The sequence below is a fragment of the Nannospalax galili genome, unplaced genomic scaffold, assembly GCF_000622305.1.
Source record: "Nannospalax galili isolate Female #2095 unplaced genomic scaffold, S.galili_v1.0 scaffold563, whole genome shotgun sequence".
Taxonomy (NCBI): domain Eukaryota; kingdom Metazoa; phylum Chordata; class Mammalia; order Rodentia; family Spalacidae; genus Nannospalax; species Nannospalax galili.
In genome coordinates, this window is record NW_008350459.1 from 863,292 (window position 1) to 874,067 (window position 10,776).

At 45.3% G+C, this 10,776-nt stretch overlaps 1 protein-coding gene across 1 annotated transcript in view; it reads left to right on the top strand.

Moving 5' to 3' along the window:
- The first annotated feature begins 4,853 nt into the window (after positions 1-4,853).
- Akap12 (A-kinase anchoring protein 12) overlaps positions 4,854-10,776 on the top strand; it is a 123,207-nt gene continuing 117,284 nt past the window's right edge. The window contains exon 1 of the mRNA XM_008847735.3: positions 4,854-5,160. Coding sequence (XP_008845957.1) covers positions 4,999-5,160 — 162 coding nt within the window. The 5' untranslated portion in view covers positions 4,854-4,998. The remainder of the gene's footprint in view (positions 5,161-10,776) is intronic.

The following is a 10,776-nucleotide window of genomic DNA, read 5'->3' on the forward strand; positions in this document are numbered from 1 at the left end:
TTTCTGAGACAAGGTTTCGTTCTGTCACCCAGACTGGCCTTGAACTCCAACTCTGGTTAGCCTCATGCCTCAGTCTTCTGAGGGCTGAAATTACAGACATGATCCACCACAGTCAGCTTTTTTTAAAATTTTTATTTTACTTTTTGAAATTATTTTTACTTAGACTCATCTTGAACAAAGTAGTGGCAGTTCTAAGAATTAGTTCTCTGTAAATAATTGATCATATATAGACTAGAAACCACAGTAGACAGAAAAATATAAATGGAAAACTATGTTATTATATACATATATTTACATTTACATACAATCTTTACATATTTATGAAATACAATATGTTATTTTGATTTTTAAATACCTGTTCAAGTAACCAACTCAGAGTAATTAGCATATCCATCACCTTAAACTTTTATCAGTTCTGAGCTGAGAATCAGTTCAGTCTACAGAGTGCTTACCTACCACATTCAGAGCTCTAGACTTGATCCTTACATGAGCCACTACATAAACACAGGCATGATGGTGAACACTTCTAATCCCAGCACTTGTGAAGTAGAAACAGGAAATTGGGAATTCCAGGCCAGTCTTGGCTACATAGCAAGTTCGAGGTCAACCTAGGCTACATGAGACCCTGTCTTTTTCCCTTTTTCTTTTCTGGTGGTACTGAGACTTGAACCTTAGGGTCTCCTTAGGCAAGTGCTGTACCACTGAGCTATAGCCTCAGCCCTGAGACCTTGCCTCAAAACTGGATGGAAAACAGGCCAGCTGCCTCCTACACCACCACAGAGGCCACAAGAATAATTCTTCAGGCTTCTCTCAAACCCAAGGTAAAAAAATGAATACATTTCTTTATATATTTCTTCTATTTTGAGCTACACACTGTATTATTGTTCATTATTTTTATTTGCAACCTGGTGTCCTATCAAACAACGCCATGGTGTTTGGCTTCTTTCTTTCTACAACAATTTAAAACCCTGAGTGTTCACATAAGATGCTCAAACAGGACTCCACATTTTCTTGGCAAATCTTGTGTGACCAGTTTTCCTGGGGACGAAAACTTAAGAAGTACAAGTTCAGCCTGCTGTACCGGCAATGTGTATTTGTTTTTGAGAAATCTCAAACTGTTTTTATGAGAGAGTTAACCCTCTCAGGGGAAAGGCGTGGGTCACTGACTGCCCCTGGGGAGTGTAGGGGAAGACACCTGCACCCTATAGTGTGTCAGAAAGTGGCAGGGCTGCTGGCCAGAATCCTTGTAACCGACGCCTCCCAGGGAGGGGTGGAAAACAGGCCAGCTGCCTCCTACACCACCACAGAGGCCACAAGAATAATTCTTGAGGCTTCTCTCAAACCAAAGGCAAGAAAACCTCAGAGACTTGAATTTGAACCTTGGGTAGAAAACAGTTGTAACTGTTCAGCACAGAATAGGCACTCAATAAATGCGTGTGGAGGGGCTGGGGATATAGCCCAGTTGGTAGAGTGCCTGCCTAGCATGGTCAAAGCCCCAGATTCCAGGGGTTTGATCACTGGTACTGCAGAAAACCTGGGGAGGATGAGTTAGAGCATGGCCTGGAACTCACTATATAACCAAGGATGACCTTGAATTCCTGATCCTCCTGCTTCCACCCCCCAAATGCTGGGATTACAGGAATATGCCATCACACTTGTCTCTTTAATTTTGTCTCTTTAATTTTAATTAGTTTATTTATTTTGAGACAGGGTCTTGCTATATAGCCCAGGCTACCCTCAAACTTACCCAGGCTGTCCTTGGACTCATGGCAATCTCCTTGCCTTAGCTTCCCCAGTGCTGAGATTATAGGCCTCTGCCACATGCCTGGCAGAGTCTGTCACTCTTACTTTCTAGCCCCTTATTGTGGAAGTATTTTGGGCAGAATAGAGAATATTGGAATGTATACAGTTCTTAAAATATATTTCTTTTATCATACTGGGAATTAAACTCAAGGCTTCAAATGGGCTAAGAAAACACTCTTATATATGGACCTGTATATACCCCTAGACCCTTAAAATACAATTTTACTTTTTATGTTTTGGTTTGATTTTTTGCATTCTTGAGATAGGGTCTTCCTGCCTCAGCCTCCCAAGTGCTTGGATTACAGGGGTGTACCACCATACCTGACTCAATTTTATGGTTTTTTTGTGTGTGTGTGTATGTGTGTGTGTTTGTGTGTCTGTGTATGTGCACATAGTTGCATGTCTGTGCATTTATTTATGTATGCATGCACACATGTGTGCAGATGAGAATGCATGTGTGTGCATGTACATGTGGAGGCCAGAGATCGATGGCAGTGCCTTCCTCAATTGCTCTTGAGGTTGTTTTTGAAACAAGGTCTTTTTCTGAACCTGGAGCTCACTGGTTTTGCTACCCTGGCCAGGGAGCTCCAAGATCCTCCCATTTCTACCTCTCTGGTGCTGGCAAGCCCACCTTGCCTGGCTTTTTTTGTATTGGTACTGGGGATCCAAAATGACTGAGCCATCTCCCCAGCCCCTCAGTTTAAGAATATGCACATTTTTACAACCTGGATGATAGCTTAAAGGAAGCAGCTTGTGATCTAAGCAGGCCACAGGCAATGAATGGGCTGTATAATGCTGGCTGGAAGTCTGTGACCTTGTCATCTTTTCTGAACATTTCAAGGCTAGTGGATGTGAAAAGCTTTGTCAAGAATTTCCCAAGAACTGAATAATACAATCGCACAGAATGGGAGAACTCTGGTACGATTTGTATCAAAGGCGGTAGTACAAATAGTACCTTCTGCAACATTTTTTAAATGCACTGATATCAATTGTTCTCAAATAAGCCCCACCTTATTGGGTGTTGGGATAGAACCCAGTGCACATGAACATGTGCTCTGCTCCTGCGCTGTTCTCTAGCCTTCAAACTGCTTCAACAGCATTTTTAAGTTCCTACTATCCTAACTGAAGTCCAAATGCCTCTCTTCACTAACACCTCTGAGAGGAAGGGAAAGCACTTTGAAGGCTTCTTTGCAGAAGGGTGATGAGCTACCATGGTTAAATGTAGGCTTTGAAGGCACATGCCTATTGGATGCCTTGCTCATCTGTCTACCAGCTATGAAACCTTGGGTACATGAGATTTGATTTCTTTGGCCAATCCCCTCCCCTTTCTCAATAGGAGCTGTGCTACTGAGTTATTATAAGGATTATATATGCAAAGCCCTTGGAATAGTACCTGATAGAAAACAAGAATGCTCTTGTTTGGGCTAGAGATACACCTCAGTACTAGCGTGCTTGTCTCACATGCACATGGGCTCACATCCATCCATAGCATCATGGGGGGAGGGGTAATCGTCCCTAAATAATGATAATTTAAGTTCAAACAGAGTGGTTACATAGCCTGTGATGTCATCTCTCCAGAGAGTGAGTCTATGGAGTTCAAGGCTAGCCTGGACTATATGGGACCATCTCAAAAAGCTAAACAGCATAGAATAAAACAAAACAAAATCGAGGTAGGTGACGGCATATAAGTTACCAAAAGCAAACAGCTTGGAAATCTGTTTCTAAAGGAATAATTTCCAGAGAAATTGGCATTTGTGTACACCTTCAAAAAAAATGAATTCAGAAAAACATTTATAATGGAAAACTAAGTTGTTTCCAATGTGTCCTTATATGACCATGAATGAAGGACAGATGTTCCTTAGTTCAATTACTGTTTACTTCGACACTCAACCAACCTATACTAAATCTGGGGGTGGAATATTTACCAGATATCTAGGTTCAGTGCTCTAGGTATTTTATTTATCCATTTATTTATTTATTTATTTATTTATTTATTTATTTATTTATTTATTCTGGGGCTCGGGTGGGAACTCACTATGTAACCCAGACTGGTCTCAAAATCAAGGTGAACGGTGAGCCACAGCATGGGGCTCACCTGGGATACTTTTTGCTTTTCAGTCCTAGCACTTTCATGCTTAGTGCCGAATCATCCGCTAAACATATTAATTTAGGTCAAAGATGTATTGACTGCCTACATTCATATAATGAATACTTTATTCAAGAGGAGGAAGGGGTAAAAAATGTAAGGCCCCTTCAGCGACTAGTCTTTAAGTCTTCATGTTTTGAGAATACTGATGGCGAAGGAACAGACCTATGCAACCTCTTTCAGCGTCAGGAGAGAAGATTGGCCTGGATGGGTAACCTCCGACGCTCGAAGGACAGGCACATTTCCAGTAACGGCTTCATTTCCCCCGCGTTCCCAGGGGAAGGAGGGCGGCTGTGCTGCTGATGGCATCGACTGACATCACAGGCTCTGGGTGATGGGGAAGCCGGGCCCACCTCAGGGGTGGTCAGACTGCAGCAACCTCTCGGTTCCCCAGCTCCGGCCACGTGAGCCGCCCTAATATGGCCAGGCTCAGGAGGAGCCCAGGAGCGCTTCCTTTCTCTTGCTAATGGAGAGGAGGCATGCACAGAAGCTTAGAGTCAGACCGTCTGCAGGGAAGCAAATAAGGATTTGGGTTCGCGCCTGGTAACCCTTGCAAGGCGGGGGCAGCAGGAGCCCCGGTTTTGGGGTTATCAATCACAGAATAAAAACCCCAACCACCCCAGGGTGCCCGCCAGGAAGCTTCGGGCTCCCCCTTCTTTCTGGCTGTCCCTTCCCCTTCAGCAGCCCAGGGTAGAGCCACCAGCTGTAGTCCCCAGTTAGGGACGAAAGGCGCCCTGGGGGCGGGGTGGGCTGCAGCCGGGGACCTGGGTGGCGTCTGGCCGCGCCTCTGGTCCTAGCCGCCCGGGGGTAGATGCTGCAAGGCGTGTCTGGGCTGCGCTCATGTGATGAAGCGAGGGAAAAACAAGGCGGGGGGAGGAGGCTACGAGGTGGCTTTCATTCGCAGTCCCGGCGCGTTGGCAGCAGGACCAAGGAAAGCAGGGCGCTCGTGGGACCTCGCGGGCGCACGTCTCCTCGCTCGCTGCCGGCGTCCCTGAGATCTCGGGAAGGCGCCAAGCCGGCGACAGGGAGCAGGAGAGCCACCCGGAGCCATGGGCGCGGGCAGTTCCACCGAGCAGCGCAGCCCGGAGCAGACGACGGCGGGGAGCGACACGCCGACCGAGCTGGAGCTCGGCGGTGATGGCCCCGCGGCCGCGGCGACGCCGAGCGCAGATGGCGACCCCGCCATCGCCGACGCGGATCCCGCTACCAAGGTAGGGGAGCGCCCCGCCACCTGCCCCCGGGCGGGAGCTGCGATGGGGCGGGGTCCCTGGGATTCCGCCCTCAGCAACTTCCCTGCCGGTGCAGTCTGTGTGCAAACTCAGGAGCGCGAACCCCTCTTTGCAGGCTTTTCTGGGTCTTTCGCGCCGGGGCGGGGCCGGAACCGAAGCGGGCGCGGCATGGGGTTTTGCATCTTTGTCGTGTGTCCCTGGGGAAGCCACCGAGCTTTTCCGCAGTCATCAAATCCGCCCCCTGCCCACTGCTCCCGAGCCCCCCCTCCCCACTCTTCCGGTGGGAGCCAGACAGCCAGGCGGATGGCGGTATGGAGCATCTACTGAGAACTGACCACCGCCCGGCATGCGCAGCCTCTCCTTCCCCGGCCTGCAAACCCCACTAAGGAAAAGTCCGTGGTGGGGCCGGGACTCGGTTTGAAGCCTGGTAGACCGTGGTCCTAGGTTCCCCGCCCGGTATTGGCCTTGACACCGGCTTCCACTGGGTCTGGTACCCATAGCTGCTGCGGCAGCGGCTGGGACGGACGCCGCCTTGCCGGTGCTGGGAGCCTGGGGTGTAGCTCGCTTCCAGCCAGAGAAAACCTGTGCTGACGCGGTATTTCCAAGTGACAGGCTTCGCAAAGCCCCCAGCGTCTCCCTTTGGCTCAGTTTACTGCCTGTGGGCTCTGTTAGATAAACAAACACTGAAGGAGTAGTTAGAACTTCTCCACCGATGCAGGCGAGGGCTTCAGCGAGCGGTCCCTGCACTCAGTTCTATCGAGACTGCATTGAAAATCCTGGCAATACTTCATTTTATAGCCCTATATGTTTCGAGGCTGGAATATTATCACCGTAGTGGCTTGTTCACATTGTATTTTATTATTTCGGTTTTTTCTTTTGTTGTTGCTTTGGCTTACTAATTAATTTACGTATCTCTTTTGTCTCACTCTGTCGCCTAGACTGGCTTGGAACTCTACTAGTGACAATCCTCCTGCCTCAGCCTCCCAAGCAATTGCGCAGCCACGCCCAGCTGCCGACATTTCATTTTTAGATTCGTGTCCCAGCAGATGCTGTTTGCTAGCAAGACTTCACCCAACTGGATTTATGGTATCTTTGTAGAGACATGTGGACAACCATACTACTTTTTTGAAAAATCAGCTGATAAATTAGGGATAGAGTAGTATGACCTTCTGAAACTCTCAAAAGGTATAGATCTTTTAGTATAAAAACAAAACATTGAGCTAGATTTAGATTTCACAGAACTAAGACCTCATTGCTTTGACCTCTTTGACTGTCCTAAGCTGGTGTGGACTGAGGGGCTTCTTAGCAGTTTTTATCTCTGGTCTTTAACTCATCACCACTTGTAAGAGTCAAGGCTCCTAGACTCTAACTGTCGCAGATGTACAGATTCCAAATAAAAGGCATTTTAGTTTCACTGTGCAGTGTCCATCCTTTTGATCTTTAAAAAAAATGTATTATTATTGATTGTGTGTGTGTGAGATCTGTATGTGCTATGGTGCAAGTGTGGAGTTCAGAGAAGTTGTTTCTCTCTCTCTACCTTTATGTGAGTTCTAGGGATTGAACTCGGGTTGTCAGGCTTGCACTGTAAGAACACCTGAATCTGCTGAGCCATCTTGTTGCCTTGAACCAACTGATGTCAACATAGCTTGAGTTTAGAAGCTATCATAAGTCATTTAAAGTTATAATTGCTAAAAATGTGCAGCCAGGAGACATATTTTTACTTTGATTTCCATAGATCTTCAAATCTTATTGAAACATGGAACCTATTCCCTTCCCAATAGATTACGTTTATTTACTTTAAAATATTCCTTCTATTCTCTTCTGCCTTCTGTAGTCGTAGCCTCCTTCTTTACCCTGGTCAACCATCTTGAAACATCCAAGCAGTCCCTTTTAAAAGATTACTTAAGTGACATCCACAGTATTATTGAAAGTGTTGGCATACTTCCCAGTTATCAATTTGGAGATGAATCAATACACTTACATGTATTCGTTGGTGTATGCATTTCTCCATTTTAGCCAGCAGAATTTATTACTTGGGTTTTGAAGACTTGAGACTTTTTTTTTTTTGGTCTTTTTGAGACAGGGTCTCCTTGAGCCCCAATTAGTCTAGAACTCTATGAAGACCAGTCTAGCCTCAAACTCACCGAGCTCCACCTGTCTCTGCCTCCCAAGTGTTGGGATTAAAGGTGTGCACCACCTTGCAGAGACAAGATTTTCAAAAGGATTGTGGAATTAAGAGTGACTCAGCATACCTAACTCAGGTCCTCCCACATCTCCCTGTTAAATCTCCAATTCCTGACCCCCAAGTTGCAGTCAATCTGTCACTCTGGGCTTCTGTAACCCTTCTGTCCTTCCTAGAAGTTCCTGCATTTGAAGATCTAGGGACTTTGACTAATAGCTGGTTTGAATGCTCCACAAGGCCAGGTACTTACCTGGTTTTGCTCACAATTTTTTTAAAATTTAATTAATTCATTTATTTTAATTTTTTATGTATATGAGTGTTTTGCCTACATGTATGCAAGTAAGTGCACCCATGTCATACAGTGTCTGGCGTCCAGAAGAGGGCATTGGATCTCCTGTAACTGGAGTTACACTTATTAGCCACCATGTGAGTTTTGGAAACAGGGTCCTTGCAAGAGCAGACAGTGCTCTTAACCACTGAGCCACCTCTCCAGCCTTTTGTTTTTTGGGGGGTTTTTGTTGTTGTTGTTGTTTTGAGAGAGGGTCTTACTATCCAGGAGCTTCCTATGTAGACCAGGCTGGCTTAGATCTCACAGAGATCCAAGTGCTGGGATTAAAGGCATGCAACACCATGTCACCCAGGCTGGCTTTGCTCCTGCTTCAGCCTCCTGAACCCTGGAATTGCAGACAAGACCTAGCACTCTGCTCAGTTTACTTTTTTCTGCTAATTAAAAAAAAAATTAATTAACTTTTTAGGTTAACATAAAAGAAACAGGTTTCATTATGCCATCTGTATTTGTCCTTGTTTTATTTTTTTTTTAAATATTTTATTATTTTTATTTTGTGTATATGTTTGTATTGCCTGCATGTAGGTAAGTGCACCTGTGTCATGCAGTGCCCATGGAGGACAAAAGAAGCTGTCGGATCCCCTGGAATTGGAGTTATGGACAGTTATTAGCTGCCATGTGGGTGCTTGGGATGCGAACCCGGGTCTTCTGCAAGAACAGCCAGTGTTCTTAACTGCTGAGCCATCTCTCTAGCCCGTCCTTATTTTATTTACTCCTTTATTGCATGCTGGAAACTGGATTAAGCTTTGGACAAGATGCCTCCCCTGATTCCCATCCCTTTTTATTTTTATTTTTTTGCTAATTTTAGTCAACAGTTACTTGTGTCTTTAAAGGCATCTCTCTAGTTGAAATCTATGAGGTCAAATAGAGAGTTAAACCATTTTTTCTTTTTCTTTGTTTTTAAGTCTTGGGGATTGAACCCAGAGCCTCATCCACGATAGGCAAGTACTCTACCACTGAACCCTGAGCCCTAGAGAATTAAACTTTTGATTACTCAAGCTTAACATTTAGATACACTGAGGCAGAAGTCTTGGTTTTATCTATGGTGCACTTATGTAAAATGGTAGGCATCATCTAGTTAATCTTTATATGTTCAGTCTAGGGGGAAATGGCTTGATCAGTTATTTACCTGATTTGAGACTTTGACCACTTCTGAGAATGGTAAGATTAACCTCTCATTTCTTCAATTGTGTATATGTGTTTTTATTTATGTATTTTTGCTTTTTTGAGACAGGGTCTCCCTGTAGACCCATGTGGCCTGGAACTCACTATGTAGACCAGGCTGGCTTCGAACTCACAAAGATCTGCCTGCCTCTGCCTCCCAAGTGCTTGGATTGAAGGCGTGTACCACCATGCCTGGCCTTTATTTATTATTTATTTTTAAATATTATTTTTATTTTATGTGTATGAGTATATTGCCTGCGTGTATGTGAGTGCTCCCATGCCCTGCAATGCTGCAGAGGTCAGAAGAGGGCATCAGATTCCCCTGGAACTGGAGCTAAGGACGACTCTTAGCTGCCATGTGAGTACTGGGAATCGAACCCCGGTCTTATACAAGAGCAGTCAGTGCTCTTAACCGATGAGCCATCTCTCCAGCCTCCACCCCCGGGTTTTTATTTTATTTTTATTTTATGTGTATGAGTATTTGCCTGCATGTGTGTAAGTGCACCTGTGTGCAGTGTCCACGGAGGCAGAAGAGGGTGTTGACTCCACTGGAGCTGTAGTTACGAATGGTTGTTAGATGCCATGTGAGTGTTTTTAACCACTGCACCATCTCTCCAGCCCCCCAGTTGTATGTTTTTAAGTATTTGTCTCTGCAAATTTATTCTCATTCGATTGCTGAGAGACCACAGGGACCAAGGACAAATTGACTTCCCTGACTGGCAAATCTTGATTCTGGAGTCAAATTTCAAGCCAAGTTTGGATAGTCAGAATGCCTGTGAATTAACCTTTAAAGAAAATTTTTGTTGTTATTGTTGCTGTTTTTGTTTGTTGAGACAAGGTGTCACTATGTAGCCCTAGCTGACCTGGAACTAGCTATGTAGACCTGGGTGACCTCGAACTCATGGAGACCTGGCTCTGCCTGCTCAGTGCTAGGATTAAACGTATGCTACCATGTCCTGCTAAAGAAATTTTTTTTGTTACATTTATTCATTTGTGTGTGTGTGTGTGTGTGTGTGTGTGTGTGTGTTCATGTGTGGGTGTGCATGCAGGCAAGTACTTATGAATATGAAGGTCAGAGGAATAGGTTTTTTCCTTCTACCATATGGGCTCCTGGGATTGAACTCAGGTCATCAGGCTTGGCAGCAAGCACCATTACCTGCCAAGCCATCTCACCAGCCCTGAATTAACCTTTCCATAATTTCTGCTGATCATGATTTCAAAGCTGGAAGTGGAACAGGGACCAGTAGCAACAGGGTGAGACTGGGTCCCCTGAAGATGCAGAAGCAGAGACTCTTATTATATCTTTCATGCTGTGGTTCCATTTAACTAAGAGTTATGAGTCACTAAAACATTAACGATAGACACAGTTGAAGGATCCATTATTTTTGATCTGGTGTTTTAAAGCTTGAGGTTTGGTGAGACCCTGTCACAAGGAATAAGGCAGGAAGTGGTAGAACTGGCCACCTGTCATCTTCCTTTGACCTCTGGACAGCCTCACAGGGGCATGTGAATACACATACATAATACACACACACACACACACACACACACACACTGTTTTAAAAAATTACAAATTCAGGGGCTGGAGAGATGGCTCAACAGTTAAGAACACTGACTGTTTTTGCAGAAGACCCAGGTTCGAATCCCAGGACCCACATGGCAGCTAACAACTGTCCATAACTCCAGTTCCAGGGGATCCGACAACCTCTTCTGTCCTCCACGGGCATTGCAAGACACGGGTGCACTTACCTACTTGCAGGCATAACACTCATACACCTAAAATAAAAATAATAAATAAAATATTTTTTTTTTAATTCAGCCAGGTGTGGTGGCAGATGCCTTTAATTCCAGCAGGGGCAGAGGCAGGTGGATCTCTGTGAGTTCAAGGCCAACCTGGTCTACACAG